Source organism: Euprymna scolopes, chromosome 8, assembly GCF_053919585.1.
Source record: "Euprymna scolopes isolate OS-2025 chromosome 8, ASM5391958v1, whole genome shotgun sequence".
Lineage (NCBI taxonomy): Eukaryota > Metazoa > Mollusca > Cephalopoda > Sepiida > Sepiolidae > Euprymna > Euprymna scolopes.
In genome coordinates, this window is record NC_136489.1 from 56,519,789 (window position 1) to 56,539,874 (window position 20,086).

The following is a 20,086-nucleotide window of genomic DNA, read 5'->3' on the forward strand; positions in this document are numbered from 1 at the left end:
CTCTCTTAGCTGTCACTATTTCTTTCTTAACGTTACTTCTAGCTTCTATATACTTTTGTCTGTTTGAACTGGACTTATATCGGTTAAATCTGCGGTATGCATGCTGCCTTTGAGCAATGGCAGTTGCGCAAGTAGAAGTAAACCATTTGGGAGAGTGGGGCTTGCTATAAAATTTCCGCATGGGAACATGTGCTTCAATTGCTGTTTTGAACCATTCAGTGGTCTCATTTGCGCACTGTTAAGCAGGAAGAGAAAATTATTTCCCCATGGGGCATCTCTGATAAGATCTCTGATGGCTTCCCAGTTAGCCTTTTTATAATATCTCGTTTTGAGCACTGGCTCTTCAGTTTTTAGTCTAGAGTTTAGGGCGATTTCAACCATTATCACTGCATGATCAGCGTTCCCAAGTGGGCTGTCAGCATTTGTTATACAATCCTTGGGAACTGATGTCAGAAACAGATCTAGAAGTGATGCATGTTGTTCTTGCTGGTCAGGGAAACGGGTTGGAAATGTAACCATTTGTGATAGGGAGTGAGATATAGCGAAGCTATGTGTTGTGCTCCCCGTTATATCTGTGTAAGTAGAGAATCCAAGCCAGTTTTGTGATGGACATTAAAGTCATCAAATACATGTACTTGTGCGTTAGTGTCGAGGGAGAGTGCTGTGTCTATGCTGTCAGAGACTTTGTTTATTATGGTGCAGTCCTGGGTCGAGGGAGAGCGGTAGAGAAAATAAAAGCAGCTAATGTTATGTTGTATGTTTAGTCTAAAGCACATAAAGGCTTGATCGTCTGATTCTAGGTTTGTTTCTCTAGTCAAGGGGAGGGTGTTACGAATGTAGACTCCAAGTCCGTGCATGTCTGTCAGAGTCCTTACAGCAGAGTGGGAGATAACCAGGCATGTTAAAGTAGTTAGAGGGGATGGAGGAGTGTAGGTTTTTTTTTTTTTTTTTTTTTTACACAGTGATCACCACTTATCAAGGCCCGGAAGCCACTCAGGGATAAGGGTTATTGCAAGTACATTACGTTAGTGTGGAGATTTGATGAAGTGTTTACTTAAGGAGGCAGTTCATTAGGAATTTGTTAACATTGGACTTGAACACATCCAAGTTGTAGTCCGGTGAGAAGCAGGCAGACGGAACAGAGTTCCACAGGCATGCAGTTCTAAGAAAGAAGCTTTGCTCATGGAATCCATGTTTTGATCTAGGCACAGGTTAGTCTCACTTAGTGCTAAGATATCCGGGGTATTTGTTAGGAGAAATGCTTCAACATTAGCTAAATTAGTTCTAAGCCCACGGATGTTCGTGAATGCAAGCCTCAAGGGAGGAGGCAAGTTGGATTTGTTTGTCCCTAGGCCTGGTTTAAGCTTATTTTTTTATTGTACTGTCATCATGTTTTTAAAGAGTTTCAGTTAGGTAAGGGGGAACTGAACAAGAGGTTATGCAGGGTATCAGTCATGCAACACAATTAGACCATCAACTGACCTTTCTTCAACTAGGACTGTGGCCTCAGGAAAGCCCATCGGGGATGAGTGCAGGGTCCTTTTCCATGCGCGACATGGCACTACAAACATCCCGATATCATACAACTGTTGATGGAGCAGTTGCTCTAAGCGCTACCAAAGAGTTAGGGATCCTGTACTACCAGTTGGAAACAGCAGCCAGGAACTGTCAATCCGGTACCCTCAACCCATCAGTAGAAGGTCAACCCAATCTAATTGCACAGGCATGTGTGGTACTCAAGCACTCCCAAGTGTCCAGTTTTGAGGGGTGGGATGTGTCAGGAGTGGGGAAAACAGCGTTCATTGCCCTAGACAAGAAACAAGATCTACCACTAAGTGTTTTGTCGAATCACTGTGATAGTGTCTTTGCGCCTGACTAATAGGCAAAGAAGGAGTATGGAAGCCAGGTGATAGACAGAGCCTATCTACTCCTTAAGCAGTTTAGGTTTGCAGACCAGTAATTTGTTTGAGTCACCAGCTCTAGGAAGGTTGTCATCCAAGACTGGAGAGGCCTCCCTCCCCTTAGGTTTAATTTCAGAGTTTTCCTTCTCCTAGACGGGTGATCTGAGAAGATCTACTGGGTCCCTCAGCCCTGAGAGGGTTTGCTCCACGCATTGGTCCTAAAGCAAGTATTTCTGCGACTCCGTGTGGTTAGTTAATGTTACAGGGTTAGTTTGTAGAGGTTATATATCTAATGAATAGTTACACTCTTCAAAGTGATTTTGGGACATTGCTATATCATTGTTACTAAGGAGCAAAAAAAACTCATGCAGTGGAAGCAACTATGTAAGCAGGCTTGTTAGAAAGACGTTAGTGTGGATTAAGACTTTTACCTTTAGTTCTCCGAAAAAAATTTCCCTCAACTTGATCAAGTAGTTTTTTTGTTTTTTTTACAGTGAAAAAACAATTTGTTGTGATACCGATCAAAAGGTAGCCATGTTTCAATTTTTAGGAAAAAAAGCTATCATTAAACATGGGGAGGGGAGGTTGGTGCTTTAGACCAAGTTATCTCCCCATGGTGTGTTCTAAAAATCCAAACATGGCTACCTTGAGTGCGCTGTCATAAAAATGTATTTTTTCCACTGTAAAAAAAAACTACTTGATCAAATGAAGTGAAACTTTTTTTGGAGAAAGTTTTTTTTTTTTTTTCAATATTTTCATTTTTTAATGTCTTCATTAAACTGTACAAGTACCGAGTAGAAATACCTGTATAGCAGGGGGAGATAAGTCAGTCTGTCATTTAACTAAGTACAGTAGAACCCCAGGATACTGCATTAAAAATTAGTAACAAAATACAGTACAGTATATAATGCACATGTATATAATCAAATAACATTATAAATAATACTGTAAGGCAGGGCAAATATCGTAACCAGGAGATGGAAAAACATTGTATTCTACATCATAACCTGGAAAAAAAAAAAAAAAAAAAAAAAACATATACTAGGGCCACCGTATCCCAGGGTTCTACTGTAATAATAAATGGCAGATTAGTACAATACAAAAAATGATTTTTTTTTTTTTTGAATTCTAGTCCATAGTTTTTTGCTAACTTTTGTCGTAGAAACTTATTCTAACGTAATAGTTAAGTATATCAAAATGTTTTACTTGGAATGGGATTTTTCAGTATTTTTTTTTACTTCAGCTTTTAATCATTTCTTTACTTTTAATTGTTTAAAACGTGCATGGTTATTTTTAAGGTTTTCTTTTACTTTTTTTATTTACGATTCACACCAAACAAGGCACAGTGCACCTTGGATGTAAGGGGCTTATTTGGGACCATATCTACTGGAATACTATGTAAGAAGTTCAACAGCGAAATGTCTGTTCACATTACACTTGAACTTCTGCATGTCAGTACAGTGAGGGAAGAATGAAACCAAGAGTGAATTCCAAAATCAAGCACAAGCATTTGGGGGGGGGGGGGGTCCAGCATCTTGGCATCTCGAAAGTGAAGGGGGGGATTATGCTGCTTGTCAGGCTCATCGGGGAGTATTTACGTCGATGGGGCACAAGTGCTATGAGTTTATCAAAGCACATTCCTTTAAAGTACTTGTAAAACAGCCACAGAGATAAAATATTGCAGTGATGGGACAGAAGTTGGAGCTTGGTCGATAGTGAGGGACCTATTAGATTTGAAACTCTGTTTTGGAACTCATTTAAGAGTGAGAGACTAACAGTAGATGCCCCAGCCGAGATGTGACAACAATACTCCATGCATGGGCCAATGGTGGCTTTGTAAAGATATAGAATATTTTTTGGCATGAGTAATTTTCTAGCATGGTAAAGGAACCCCACCTTCTTTGCAGCAACCTTGGCAATATCTTCAATGTATTTGTTCCAATTCATGTTTACTTCTGTTTTTTTTTTAATAATTCCTTTACTTTTAATTGTTAAAAACCATGCACAGTTATTCTCAAGGCATATATCCATTCAATCAGTATGTTTAACAATTAATTGAAATTCTATTTTAACCTCAATGATGGAGAGACAAAGCTTCTTAGGTTGATGTTCTCGTAAAACATGTAAAAACATTTGTTTCATTGTTCATTCTATTTTGAACTTACACATTTTCATTAATGTACAGATTGCACATGTTCAATCAAAGCCTAACAATAAATTAAAATGTTTTTATACATACATGCGCAGGGGTTTATACATGCTCATCTCTTTTGATTGTTGCTTCTTCTCATAGTCTTTTCATGCATGAGCCGTGACTATCCTTTTAAGCAAAATAGACTTTTCAAAGGTTTTATTTAGAGAAAGAATTTACTGATGGTAGGAGAGACCAATTAGACTAATTAATTATTTACTTCTTAGGTTACTAACTATTCTTAAGAATGGACAACAAAGGACCGAATTTTAAGATAACATACGCTTAGATTATTTAAATTATTGGATTGTTTGCACAGCTCAGCTTCCTAGAGAAAACTTCCCAGAAACCCTTTGTTCCCTTGTTCAAACACATGATGTCATCTAATATCTTTATTTCATTAAACACCTGTTTCGTTTTTTTTTTAGCACATTTGGTTTAAGGAGTTAAGATTTTGCTTCAAATCACACCTATGTCTCAGTACATTTCCATTTGCATAGACTATGCTAATATGTAATAATGTGACTCTTGTCAAAATTCACACTAGCTAACTTAATTGCTACTTACTGGCGTAGGATCTCAAAGATATAGCAACTAGCAAGGAGACCTGACATTGCCCAGGATTGAATGATGATCAACAAATGTTCCACACTACCATATTTTTATTGTCATCGGAATCTGCAAAATTGCCTACTTTTCAATCAAATCGATTGATTGCCTGCTCTAGTTTGGGACCCATCGTGGTGCACTGAGAGGAAGCTTCTCATGCCTCCCTGCAGTGACTTTGTCCACAACACATCGTAGTCTACATTGCAGTGTAGAGAATCTACTGTTGATTTTATAAAATTACTTTATATATAGCGGCTTGAAATAAAGTTTAAAATGCAAAAGTCAAGTATCATGCTTCAAAAAGAAACATTTATTTCAAACACACTCCTGTTACATCAAAAAACGTACTGGGTCATTCTGCAGTAATAAAACTTCTCAAACGCACTAGTGATGTTAGGTGGTATAAAGTGTTAACTTTGGTCAACATCGACTGTTCCTTTTTTTCATAAAATTTTTTCGATTATCAATACTTATCGAAGATATTCTGATACAAAACCTATCTAAGAACACTGCCAGATTTTTTTTTTTTTACATGAAGGTTCCCACTTATCAAGGCCCGGAAGCCACTCGGGGATAAGGGTTATTGCGTGTACAGTAATCAATGGGATAGTATCATAGTAATTGTCAGCATTGGAGATTCGACAAAGTGCCTTACTTAAGAGGGCGGTTTGTCAGGAATTTGTTTATGTTGGACTTGAAGACATCCAAGTTGTAGTCAGGTGGGAAACAGGCAATCGGAAGAGAGTTCCACAGTCGTGCATTCTAAGAAAGAAGCTGTGCTCATGGAATCTACTCTAATTTTTTTATATGTTTCACAGATACATAAAAGTACATTTGTGAGAAATTTCATCAAAAATCAGCCCAGCTGTATCGGAGTCCATAGGAAACGAACTCTTTCTCTCTCTCTCTCACACACAAAGTTCCTTTTATATAATAGTAGAGATACACGAACAAGAGGTTTCCTGATTTCTTTGAACAATTTACGTTTCAAAAATGTCAAAGTAAATAAATTACTGCCTTTTTTTTTTTCTTTTTTTTTTTTACACAGTGGTCACCACTTATCAAGGCCCGGAAGCCACTCAGGGATAAGGGTTATTGCAAGTACATTACGTTAGTGTGGAGATTTGATGAAGTGTTTACTTAAGGGGGCGGTTCATTAGGCATTTGTTAACGTTGGACTTGAAGACATCAAAGTTGTAGTCCGGTGGGAAGCAGGCAGACGGAACAGAGTTCCACAGGCGTGCAGTTCTAAGAAAGAAGCTTTGTTCATGGAATCCACGTTTTGATTTAGGCACAGATAAAGAGTGGGGGAAATTTTTCACGGTGGATTCGGCTAGTCGGGTATTTTTCGTGAAAGATTGGCAAGGAGGGACCAGAGATTGGAGTTCAGACGAGCACCTGCCATGGAAATAACGATAAAACAAGGATATGCTCGCAACGTCTTTTTTGTGGGAGAGAGGTTGCAGGGTAGAGAAAAGGGCATCCCCCACTAAGCCACGAAGTCTATTTTGTACTCTGTCAAGGCAGGATATGCTGTTTTTAGCAGCTCCTGCCCAGATATGGCAGCAGTATTCCATCCTTGGACGTACTTGGCTTCCTTGTATAAAGATAAAAAAGTTGTTTTTTTTTACTATTAACTAACCGAATGGATAACTTTGTTGCCAAACTGCCACAGCTGTATTTTGAAGGTCTTTCCGTTTGAATGTCTTCCTTCCAATCAAAGGAACTCCATTATTTTTGTTTGGTCGAAGTGTTGGAGTCCGAGAACAAGCTGCAATTGAAATAAAATTTTTAAAAACTGAGCAAAAAGTAAAATTTTACAAATTCTTTCATGTTATTTGATGGGGAAAAATTTTTATGTCTAAAGAACATAAGCATAAATTTCAAATGCCATTTTTATGCTATGATGGGTATGTATTTCATAAAGATTTGTCTGTATTTTTTTTTTTTTTAATTAAGTTAAATTCTAAAGAAAATCTTTAATTTTTTTTGTTTCACACAAATTAAATTTCCAATTATTTAATATTTCAACTAAAAATTTAGAACCTACAAAAGTCGAGGATTTTTGCTTTACAATCAATATGAAAAACAAAACAAAAGCAGAAAATAAATCAAAATTTGCTTCATGTCCAGAATTTTCCCTATATGAAAAACAAAAATAAAGAAAAATCTGTATGATGTATGTACCCATGATACAAAGAAAATAATGTATTTCAAAAGTCACATAAATTAATCAAGTAGTTTTATTTTTATAAAGAAAATCATTCCAATGCCTCTCTTCCCATGTTAAGAATGGTTTTCTAAAATCTTGCAAATTTGAATCATTTGAAGTTATCTCTCTGTTTTCAAGATACCATCGCAATATCATCGCTATTTGTTTGGCCACAAAATTAAGTTTTCTTATTGTAAAAATATAACTATTTAATCAATTTTGATTTTTAGTATGTATTTTTGTTTTGTAACGGATACATACATCACACAGATTTTTCTCCATTTTTGTTTTTTAATATAGGAGGAATTCTGGGCAAGTACCAAAAATCTTTAAAAAATTAAACTGTCGATGCTTATCCTTTTTTGTCTTAAACTCTTTGCTCATATCTGTTTATCTTTTGTACAGAACAGACTAGTTTGTTTTTTGTTTTTTTTTTGTGACTGGCCATCACATCTGCCATAAATTGGAATATTTGCAATAAATTCTGCACAACTTCTGGATTTGCTCTGAACACCATGGGTCCAGATAATATTAAAAAATCGTAGATTTGTCAAAGCAAATGTACTTTCAAATTTTACACTTATGCCATTCAAATAGCTGTTGCTACTTAAATCTGAACGTCAAAATGTTTGATAGTTTGAAACAATCTACTTACATGAAGCAAGGTATGGTTTCCAATAAACAGACGGGACTTTTCCCAAAGGTGATCCCCCTCCTCCACCTGTTCCTCCATCGATAATTTGATTTGTAACATGATGCGACACTTGTACATACATTTGGTTTTGATGATTTCCTAAAATAGCAGAAATTAAAAGAGAAAAAAACATTTTAGTTTCAGCTTTTCCTCTGAAACAATAAAATAACAAAATAAAATCATATCCAATATTACATTTCTTATCATTCTAGTAAATGCAGGGATTCATTTCTTTCAACCAATGAATTATATTTTGTTTAAACATGTTGGTGCAAGTACACTATAATAGCAAAATTCAAAATTTTTAATACTGAATTTCAAGGTCAACCAATGGTCCTACTTAACTACGATAAGGAATATATTAAAAAAAATTACAAAAGACTATAAGATAAAAAAAATTATTAAAAAAAAACTTTTTTGAGGAAAACTAGCAAAAATAAAAAAAAATCTGAGAATATACGATTAACATAAAATGATGTCCCATTTTGAGGAAATTTCAGCATTCAAGGGCAGTTTACTTTGTTGTTTTTGCTATGGGTGGCAAATCTTATGTTTTTTTTTGTGGGTGCTGTACGTTTTTTCAGGCAATTATGTGTGCTTTTATGACTTGGCCACTTAGACTTAGGGTTATTGATTAAAAAATTGGTTAATTACCTTAAAAATTAGAACAGTCTAAAATTAGGAGATCACTTTATATACTAAAATGATCCTCCACACTCTTAATTTAATTTCTTTTTCCTTCTTTCCACCAATATTTTCAGGATGTTAACACAATCACTTTAAAAAAGTAGAATTTCATTGAAGGTATTGGGGGGGGGGGGATCCAGCAGAGAGTGTTAATGTACAAATTTATGTAAAACTTTATAGTTAAAATCAGAATTCAAATTAAACTAAAAAAATTCTGTATATTTTTATACTTTCACTTGAAAACTATTTTTTTATATTGATTGTTTATATTTTAAGAAAAAAAGTAAAAAAAGAAAATAATTTACCAATGTACATAATCGGATTGATTTGTCCTGATATCGTTGGAATGTGAACACGGCTGAACAAACTGATTGGTTTCAATCTGTTGTGGTCGAAGAGCCAAGCACTTGCAATGGGAGAACTCAACTTTAAAATAAACAAAAACAAACATTAAATCACAAAGATAGAAAAAGAAATAATAGAATTTTTTTATTTTTTTATTTCTTGGTATGCTAATTTCTATACAAGTTGACAATTAAGTTTCTCTCATTTTATTTATTAATTTGGAATTTTTTTTTTTAGAATTCTGTTTTAAACTCATTTTGGAATTGAATTATTTTTATTTTAATCTTATTCACCCCAAACAAAGTATATTGCCTTGGATGTAAGGGGCATCTACTTGGGACCATATCAACAGGAACACTATGTAGGAGTTGAGCAGCAAAATGTCTGTTTATATTACATTTAAATTTATGCATGTTAGTACAGTGAGGGGAGCAGGAGACCAGAAGGGAATTCTAAAGTCTAGCAGTACTAGCAAAGAAACAATAGTTTCTTTGCTAGGTAGGGTAGAAGGTTTTTTGGTATTTAGAGACCTCTACAGTGAAGGAGTTGGACCTTGCTGTTTATCAAGTTAGTGGTGAGACAACAACTATGGAAGGCAGTAATTACTGGAGATACAGTTAAAAGACTAAGCATTCCCATCCCATCGCGGTTAATCATTTGAAGAAGGCCAGAGAATGAGTTGGCCAAAATATGGTGAAATAACTTCTATGAAGATGAGGATACCATTCGCAAGAGAATGAATACACAAACAATGATGATATATCATCATAATGATATTTGAAAATGAGGCTACATCAAAAGAAAATCACTCTCATATTCTTGTCCAGGGTTGCTAGATTGGTTATTTTAAAGCTAAATTTTGTGAATTTGGCCTTTTTTGAAGCAGTTTGGCTTTGAAAAATTGTATTTGGCCTTTAGTGTTGAATATTCAAACGAAATTATGAACAAAAAACGAGAATACATTATTGATTAATTAGTTGGTTTTCTCCTTATTAAATTTAAATTTAAAAACAAACAGTGGGAGCTTAGTAGCCAATCTATATGAGTCATGGTTTAAAATTCAGTCATACATTGATATACAAGCTGAGAGATTTCACATCTGGAGTCTCTCACTGGAGGCAATATTTACAATTAGCAGAAATCTTTTTAGCTTCTAACACTTCATTGTCATTCTTTAAAATTTCATTCTAAATAAGGTAGGTCCTGAATATGACCTTAAACTATATCCGATGGTGAGGCCCCAGCTTGCAGGCTTTGGGAGTGTGGAGCCACCCTTTAATCGCCATTGCTCCCAGGTCCACTCTGACCTGGTGTGGTAGTACCTGTTAGGGTCCCAACTATGGGTTAAATAGATACCGACTTGGAAAAAACAAATATATTCTATTAAAATTTTTTCTTCAAAATCACTGGTTTCGACATTAAATGGCCTGAAAAGTGTTGATATGCCGTAAAAAAAAAAACAACCAACCAACCAATTAAATAAGGATCCTAACCATGGTTATGGTTAAGTACAAATTTCCTAAAAAAAGGGTCCGGCATTAAAATATCCATTTATTCAAAGTTACCTGCCTGTTCGTTTATAGGAATTTGTCAACAATTATCAAATTTATCAGTGAATCTATACAATACACACACCCCTTCTGTATTTTTTTCGTTTTTCTTTTTCCATTTTTCAGCAGATTATTATGGACACTAATCTGTCAGATTGTCCCCTCAAAAAAATGTATAAAATTCAATATTTAAAGATTTTCATGGAAGTGTTCAGTTTCTAATACAACGTTCTACTCAATCAATCCCCCATAATGGAGCTAATCTATGTTTGAAGACCAAACTTGTTTTTAAAGATTCAAATTCGAAAAATTTAGCCTTAAAAAAATCTAAAAATCATGATGAAAAGAAAAAAAATATATAAGGGGGGGTGCATTGTATAGGTCCTCCAATTTATTAATAATCTCATCGCAGTTCTTGTTATTTAGTATGTAAAACACAAAAACATTAAAGTAATCTCACAGAGGAATTTTCCTAGTTTTTAACTGCTTATATAAATTATCTTAGAAAATTCATATTGCCTCCAATAAAAAAGAATAGTTGTATAATTGTTTGGTCTTTTACATTGATAGCTACACCAAATTATGCGTGTCATAAAAAGTTGTAAAACTTTAAAATAAAGATTAATTTTCTGTAAAGCAATTTCAAGGATTCAGCAGTTTGTATATATTGGATAAATTTTTATTATAATAATATTAATATTATTATCATTATAAAATATATTGATTTTGTTTGTTTTTTCAGGTACTTGTAGTTTAATCAAGACATTCAAAAATGAAAATATCGAAAAAAGGTTATATTGTACGTATCCGTTTTGGACTGAAGATCTATGAATATTTTTAAAATCAGATAATTTTTTTATGCTGGTTGTTTTTTTTTCTATTGGATATATATTTTTATATTGGATATATTTTACTTTTATATCAGATAATAATTTTAACTAAACTAATAAAAGACTAATACAATCTGAAATCATACAAAAAAAAAGTTGTTTTATATTATTAAGGCTTGTAAAATGATGTATCGCTACATGAATAAAATTGTATGCCTGTATTTCTCATCTCTATGTAACTTACACATAAGTGTTTGTTTTGGGGGGTTTTTTTTTTTACAATTAATTGATTATTTTTTAAATTAAAAAAGTACAAAAATGAACTTTTTGAAAATCCTAGTTAAACAAACAATTGCAAAATTAAATCTACCAAAATACATTTTGGTTTCTTGATAAACAAATCATCCATTTTAATCTTGTGTTAATAATTGATGAAAAAATAATTACTTTGAAACCTTGAAAAAAAAAATTGAAAGAATTAATACTGTCGAATAGAAAACCATTTCTGACATCAAATTTTTTTTAGAAAATCCTCAAATATTAAAAGTTGGAAGTTTTGGAAGCTATTTGCTTCCAAATTTCAAATATAGAAATTAAAACATTACTTGAACAAAATTACATACAGTTTTGACAATTTGTTTATTAATACTTATATTTAAATAATATAAAAATTAAAATCAAGAGTGCCTCATTTTGGGGAGTTTATTGTGAGTAAACACTTTAACTCGTTTTTTTTTATTATTATTATTTTTACCTTTTTCAAATTGTGTGATACCATCTCTATACAACATCCATTTATGAAAGTTTTGTAAATAGATGTAAATTTTGGTCGTGAATAAATAATTCCTTTTTATTATTATTTTTAATAAAAAGATCAATTCCCCAAAATCCACTTGAAAATTAAAGTTTTATAAATATATAAATGCACTCTTGGTCACAGACATTCACTCGAAGATTTAAAAGTTTTGTAAATATATAAATACACTCTACATAAAAATTCAATCATGATCGAAAATAAATAATATAACTCAGTTTTATTATTATTTTTGATAAAAATATCAATTCAATTGTTAAATTTGTGTAAATATATAATAAACGCACTCATGTTGCTAAGAGACAATGTGTGTGTAAAGGTCAATGTTAAACCGGTGTCAACCAAAATGTGTCCTTTTGCTTGTTTGTTCACACTAAAGTCAGTTGGGGATCTGTATTCCCTACTTTGTCTATATATATATATATATATATATATATATAGGGTGTTCCAAAAGTTTTAGGCACATTTCAAGTTCTTATATTTGTTTAACTATGAATGGTAGTAAGATGAAAGTGGTGCCATTTTAAAGCTACATGCATTAATTTTTTTGTGAGACTATTGATTTTTAAAATTCTTTTTCTGATCCAGTAATGGCGTTCACTCAACCAGAAAAGGCGTTTTGTGTGCTGGAATTTGCAAAAACTGGATCATAAACACTTGTTCAACATGCATTTCACAAAAAAAGATCTCACACCTTGCGATTTATTTTTGTGGGTATTTGTGAAAGGACTGGTCTATGTGCCTCCCATTCCAAGAGACGTGGATGAGCTGAAGGCTCGAATAACAGAAGTTTTTTCAACCATTGACAATGCAATGCTGGAACGTGCTTGGCAAGATTTGGTCCCTCGGCTTGACGTGTGTCGTGTGATCAATGATACATACATTGGACATGTTTGAATATTAATAAGAAAAACTTGAGATTACAAGCTTTCTGAATATACCAGATGCGTTTTTATATCCTTAATAGTTCTCAAGATATTCAATGTAAAGATATGGCCAACACTTTTGGAACACCCTGTGTGTGTGTGTGTGTGTGTGTGTGGAAATGTTTTTTTCTAATTATATTTCACCTTTTATTAATACCAGTCCTTTAAGTTATGAAGCTCAATGTAATTACAGAGCATATAATAAATAAATGACAAAAGCCTATATTCCAAATTTCAAGATGTTGTCCATCTACAATTTATTAATAAATTGTAAGATGAACCACATCTTGAAATTTGGAACATAGGCTTTTGTCATTTATTTGTAATATATATATATATATATATATATATATATATATATATATATATTATTTTTAAAATGGGGTCCCAATTTTGAATCTCGCTAGATTCAGCCACTCTGATGAGTCGTAGACGACGAAACACTTGTCAGTGGATAATTATATTTTAAAAATAATGTATATGCCGCTCCACATAGGGGGTACCAAATTGGTTAAAGGGAAAATTATTCCCAACTCGCATTTAGGTAAAAATGCGCTTTCATAAATAATTGAATTCATTCAAAATGTATCGCAAAAACAAACAACATCTAAGTAAATCGCAATATATCCAAACAGTCGTGCAAGATGGATGAGCGGTAAGGGGTTTAGGCTCATTGACGTGGGATCCTGATTTCGAATCTCACTAGATTCAGCCACTCTGATGAGTCGTAGACGATGAAACATGTGTCAGTGGATAATTATATTTTAAAAATAATATATATGCCGCGCCCCATGTGGGGGTACCAAATTGGTTAAAGGGAAAATTATTCCCAACTTGCATTTAGGTAAAAATGCACTTTCATAAATAATTGAATTCATTCAAAACGTATCGCAAAAACAAACAACATCTCTCTCTCTCTCTCTCTATATATATATATATATATATATATATTAATGGTAATCTATATAATAATTCTAGTATTGTATTAAATTCTATACAGAATAAAAATCAAATAGCAGAAATTATCAATCATCTCAAAAATTCTGATATACTGTTATAATTCAATTCAAATTTCGAAATCCTATTTGCAAAAAAAAATAATTATTCGTTTTTCATAAAATATAAAACACACAACCATAATAAAATGAAAATGAAATAAGCAAGACAAAATATTAAAAAACGAAAAACAAAAAAAAACTCCTGGGCAAAGCTGGGTAGGTACAGCTAGTCTACCATATATGTGCTTGGATGTCCACATTAAAACAGCTTTGTACCAGACTTGATCTTGTGGGAAGGCAAGTATATTCAGAGCAGACTCTACATAATGTAAGCCACTTTAAGATTTCACATGAATCTAAAAAACAAAAACTTCTTTTCATGAAATATTTTCATTTAAAAACTTCTTTTCGTGAAATGGTTCCATTTCAGAATCGTTATCTTCAGAGATTTCAATTGAAGACGGAATATCAACCCGACAGATCAAGCATGATATATTTTCAAATCCAATAATCCCATATAAACTGATTAATACATACTTCTATATGGGTGCAGATGAGTTTTAATAACTTATTTTTAAAGTCACTTGAATCGGAAAAATAAAACGAGGTTTAAATAATTCTCAAACTGAGAATTAATTGCTAAATCATTCATAAATCTTGAGTTGTTGAAATCAAAAATAATTTGTTTCAATTTGATGAATTGAAATAAAACAAAAGCGATGTTGTTGTACATAAAAACTTCAGATTCACTGTGAAGTTGAACGAAGCGTAAATTCCACATCAATATTTGTTTATTTAAGTTAAAATTGATAAATATAAAATTTGTGTCAGTTCGAAAAGTATGGCCCCGTTAGCATGATAGCTAATTCATGATTGTCCCGTATGTCCCAGTGGTAATTTTCTTTGTAAAAAGAATTAAAAAAAAAAAAAAAATGCCGGGTTGAATCAAATTTTGTTCATCATGTTTTCCTTCAATATTACAGGCATTTCAATAATTGCCATTAAAATTCAATAATTTGTAAATATCCATTCCAATCATTGAGCGATCTTTAAGAATGGAAGGATGAAACGAAGATGTTTGTACATTAATATTATGTAGAATTTGTTTTAGTGTTGTTTCCAAAAGATCTTTGGACATGGTTGCTGTTTCATAGTCATCCCTTATGTTTCAGTGGCATTTGGTTTAGTAAAAAAAAAAAAAAAAAAATGTGTTGAAGCAGATTTTGTTTATTCTTTTTTTTGTCTTTATTGTATTATTATACAATAATTTTTAACAGTCCATTCCAATTATTGAAAAATTTCCAAGAATGAAAGAGTAAAACAACAACTGAAACAGGATGAAGTAAGAATAAAAACTGAACGTTGCAGATAAAAATCAGACAACATTCAAACCACGTCTCTGCTATGATGTTGGTATTAATAATAATAATATTAACAATAATAATGTGCTTGTATTGTCATAAAGTGCAATTAGTTTTGCGCAGATTTAAATAGGTAAGTAGTTGATCAAGAAATAAAAATCTAGTTTATTAATGGGATTTGAACACTTAGTCACCACTAAACAGCTTAATCTGGAAAACCCCACACACATACACACATGTGAAAAGAAGTTGGGTGACGACTAACTTGGTAAATGTGTTTTGTCTAGCAAGTTGATCAGCATGAAAATAACAACAAGCGGGCAATGTCCTGTGAAAAATCAATATCTACCTTCTGCTGCCAAAGAATCTGATTTGGGTCATCGGGATTCACGTAGAACACGACACCTTCAGGTATGACAACTTTCATCGATGACTCTTTCATGTCACCTGTTTCTGCTATGACAAAGAAAACATTCGACAACTCAAATAACAACAACAAATATATTAAAAAAAATTTTTTTTTTTAAATCAGTGCATGTACGGATTAGTGATGTTTTAAACCAAATGAAAACATTATTACATAGTTACGTGTCATGTTGAAATTAATATAAATTCCCAAAATTACAAAAAAAATCCAGCAGAAAATTAATTACAAGTAAAAATAAAATTTATTGACTTGAGTTTGCTTTATAGAGTTTTTTCATGTTTTAATGTGGAAAAACAAGAAGCAGGGGAGGTAACTGCAATCGATCATTTGGACTAAATAATTACAATCTGCCATTTTTAAACACAAAATGTCAGAACATAATTGTGGCTGCTTTTTTATTAAAAATACATGCAGCACATTTTCTACAGGACTGTTTTTCTCAATTTTTAGAATTGATATCAATTTCGACATGACAAATAAGTATGTAATAATGTTTTCACTTGAAATGCATCGGTTTAAAAGATCATTAATCTGTGGAAGTACTCTAAATCAATAAGTTCATTAATAGTTTTATACTAAAAATTTTATAACGTTACTAGCGGGGGGTACCCGGCGATGCCCGGGTGTCTTGAGGTAAATCAAAACTCCGGGGGGGGGGGGGATGTTAAATAATAATAAAAAAATGTTTTGGTAGGTGAGTATGAGAATCGAACCCGTACCCTTGAGTTGGAAATTAATGTGTGAAAAAAAAAAAACGTGCGATGTTACCATTGGGCCACCGCGACATACAGCGTAGACGTGTTTGAATTTATTTATCTAACTATAACTATAAAAACAGGCGTGCGTGATAAAAGTTAACTTTGCTGCTTCCATTTGACCTAATTAAGAAGGTCAAATAGAAGTCACGCAGCGTAAGCGTCTGTTCCCGGCGCATTGCCACGAACACGTCCGTTTGAGTTTAGTTTCATTTTATTTATACTAAAAAGCCCAATCAACACGCGAGAAGCCAAAATAACAACGTAAATAAATCTATACGCTACGCGCTTTCCTAATTCCTAGATATTATGATATAGGACCTATATACACAGTTTTAAGCGATAGTAACGACCCCGGGAGCGCGTGCGAAAGAAGCCTTTTGAAGACATACACGAAATGAACACACACATTTTGCCTTTTATATATATAGATTAAAACAAACACTTACATTGACAAATTTTTCCCCCCATAATTTTCAATTGACGACTGGCTCATTCACTAATGGACCGGGAGACCGAGGTTCAATCCTCGGTTGATTCATACCAAAGACTTAAAAATTGGTACTTAATACCGTTTTTGCTAAACATTATAAGATCAAGAGCAAGTGGAGTAATCCTAGGAATGAACTGGTGTCCTCTCTTACATCTCAGTGTAGCAGATAATGAAAAAGGAGCCTTTGGGTCGCCCATGACTATGGTCGGCCATTTAGCTTAAATAATAATGGACAATAAATTTATAGATGATTAATATTTATTTATTTTTTTTTTTTTTAAATCGATTTTTTTTTTTAAATCGATTTTTTAAGTCGATAAAGAAATTGAATGTTTAATTTACCAGGACAAGAAGGCTCGTCATCAGTTTCAGATTCTATGGCCACATCGTCTTCATCAGAAGGTTCCATCATTTTGTTTGGCATTGATCCAACATAATTGACCTGATGGTTTCCAACACTAAAATTCCATCTGGTCAGAAGAAAAAGAAAAATAAAGTTTTACGATTTTTGTAAAAAGAACAAAGAAATAATGAAGTTTTAAATGGAAAATTTCATTCAGTCTTAACTTAAAAGGGAGGGAAAATGAAAGGTGAGAGGCAGGGCAAGAAGGGTAAGAGAAGAAAAAGAGAGAGAGAGAGGGACAAAAGGAGGGGGAAAGAAGGGTGATAGGAGAAAACAAGTAAGGAAGAATAAATAGAGAGATGGATGTACAAAAGAAGAGAGGAAAGAGATGGAGGGGAACAAAAACAGGAAGATAAAGGGAGATATAAAAAGAAAGAGAAACAGAAATAAAGATAAAGAAAAAAAGAGAGAGAAAGAAATAGAGAGAGAAAGAAATAGAGAGAGAGAAAAAAGAAAGGAGAGAGAGAGAAAAAAGAAAGGAGAGAGAGAAAAAGAAAGGCAGAGAGAAAAAAGAAAAGAGAGGAAGAAAAGAAAGATAAAGAACAGCACAAGTGTATTAATGGATAGCTGCAGACCTGGACCACAAGCATCACAAAGGACTCAGTTGAGTTTACAAGTCAATAGATGGTCTACCTTCGATGATGGAATTCTGATTAGTTAGTCATCTCATATGACCTTGCTTAGGACCGCCATGATTCACAATGTAGTACAAGCCATGGAAGAAGCCAATTCAACCTAAAGTAAGTAAATGCTCTAACAACAACCCACTCTGTTCACACAAAGATGCAATTACTCAACTGAACATTTAACAACAATTTATTTCCAAACTAAACTATCTCTGACCAGGTCTTTATTTATCCATTTTCAAATAAAAATATTATTTGATTCTTTGTGAAATAAACTTAAGATTTGCTCATCTTACATTGTCATTTTCATTAAAATCCATTTTTAAGAAGTGATGAAATATGAAATAGCACTGGTGACCCCTCAACGTAAATACTCACATAACTAACCCAATGAGCAGCAAAATCTCGATCTGTCAATGTCAGAGGGCCTTCTACTCTAAAAGTTTCTGCCTTCAAACTGATAAACTTTGGAATTCCCTCCTTGTTTCTTACTTCCCTGGCTGTACTCACATGCAGAAGTTTCAATGTAATATGAAGAGATATCTCGCAGCTCAAATTCCTACTTAGGATGTTCCTGTAGGTATGATTACTAAATTCACAGTAACCCCTTATTTGCCTTGTTTGAGGTGAATATGAAAAACTAAAAATGTACGAGCTTACCTTTCCATGCCATTTCTGGAATCAACTGCGCGGACTGTCTGCGTATTCCTTGTAATAACTATCAATTCTTCCTCGTCTGCATTTGTGTCCGTATGACCAAATCGTTGACAGCCACTCATTGAACAAGCATAACGAAGCTATCGTGAACAAAAAAAGAAAACAATAATTGTTTGTAGTTTTAAAATTCTTAAAACTTTTCTAATGCCAGAATTCCCATTGCTATCTTTTTATTGATGCGAAAAGGAACGCGTGTAAGCATTATAAGTTCAGAAACAGAAAACTATTTGCTTGGAGGTAAATTTTCAAAACATTTATGGGCAACAAAGAGTCTTGAGATTGAAAGAAAATTATTTTATGGCGGAAAGGAAATTGTAGAAAACAATTTAAAGATATACAGAAATGTTTTCTATTTAAAAATCAAATAGCAGACTATCCATCAAAAATGAAAGAATAATTTATATAAGTGGAGAAACAAAGGAAATTCTGGAAATCCTCTTTAACTTATTGCTCATCCAGTCATCCCAAGCAATAAAGATTTGGAAAAATAAAAAAAATAATTGTTTTTTTTTTGTTTGTTTTTTTTTTTTTTTTTAAAGACAAAAAATATACATAGACATATACTTACAATTGACAATTTATATTTCCTCCGGTTTGGTAATTTTTTTTTTTTTTTTTTTTTTTTTTTTCATAGAAAAGTAATAAGGCTATAAAAATCAGGTTCTTATTTTTCAAGAGAAATGCAGAGTGAAAACAATCAGTTTTTTGCATTTGTTCAACAAATTCCAGAGAGATTAGAAATTACATTTAGTCTTATTTTTTTTTTTTAATAAAGTGTTATCACTTATAGAGACATTAAGGCCACTCAAGTACAAGAGTTAAGTGAGTATCAAGTGGACAGTGAAACAATACCATGATGATTGGTAATGATGATGGTGATTGGACAAAATTTGATTATTTCAGAGAGTAGCGCAGCAAGAATTTGTTTACATTAGACTTGAAAACAACTATCTTGCAGCCGCATGGTATTGTTACACAGACAAATAGTTTTAGTAAAGAAATTTTTCTCATTGAAATTTTGTTTAGTTTTAGGAAGAGAGAGAGAGAGAAAAAGGGAAACTATTGACAGCGGTTGTATCTAGACAAGTTTTTGTTGTGCATGTTTTACATCATAATATTTTTCCATAATCATAAACTTCATCACCCTGACTATCGCAGTGCAAAATAGCTGATTATTCTGAACTAGAACAGCTATCCAGGACTGTCCATTACATGGATAAGGAAAAAAAAAACAGTTAGAAATCTATTTCTCTGTAAATTGGTTCAACATAATAGAAAGAAAGCAGAAGACTAACATGTTTTGACCTAGTTTCAGTGCTGATTTTGCAAATTGCTAGTAAGAATTAAATAAGCCCCAATCCTCCCTTTCCTCGGTGCACTAAGTTGGTTCCTAGTGATCCCAGCAGAATAATTGCATTACATTTTCTGTTTGCCATAACCATACTGAATCTGATGATGTAAGTGTATCTTGTAGTGATGGAACGATTCTAATATTTTTCTCCGATTCCGATACAAGTTCTAATTCCGATTCTTTATAAATCCGTAAA

At 33.0% G+C, this 20,086-nt stretch overlaps 1 protein-coding gene across 2 annotated transcripts in view; it reads right to left on the bottom strand.

Moving 5' to 3' along the window:
• Nucleotides 1–20,086, bottom strand: part of LOC145283578 (eukaryotic translation initiation factor 2-alpha kinase 3-like) — a 131,824-nt gene that overhangs the window by 52,108 nt on the left and 59,630 nt on the right. The window contains exons 4-9 of one of the 2 annotated variants that reach the window (XM_080132496.1): nt 18,483–18,619; nt 17,136–17,263; nt 15,468–15,571; nt 8,600–8,720; nt 7,569–7,706; nt 6,344–6,472 (exon numbers count right to left, since the gene is read on the bottom strand). In XM_080132496.1, the coding sequence (XP_079988622.1) occupies nt 6,344–6,472; nt 7,569–7,706; nt 8,600–8,720; nt 15,468–15,571; nt 17,136–17,263; nt 18,483–18,619 (757 nt within the window). Of the gene's footprint in view, nt 1–6,343; nt 6,473–7,568; nt 7,707–8,599; nt 8,721–15,467; nt 15,575–17,135; nt 17,264–18,482; nt 18,620–20,086 lie in introns of both variants that reach the window. The other variant, XM_080132495.1, reaches the window with a different exon arrangement.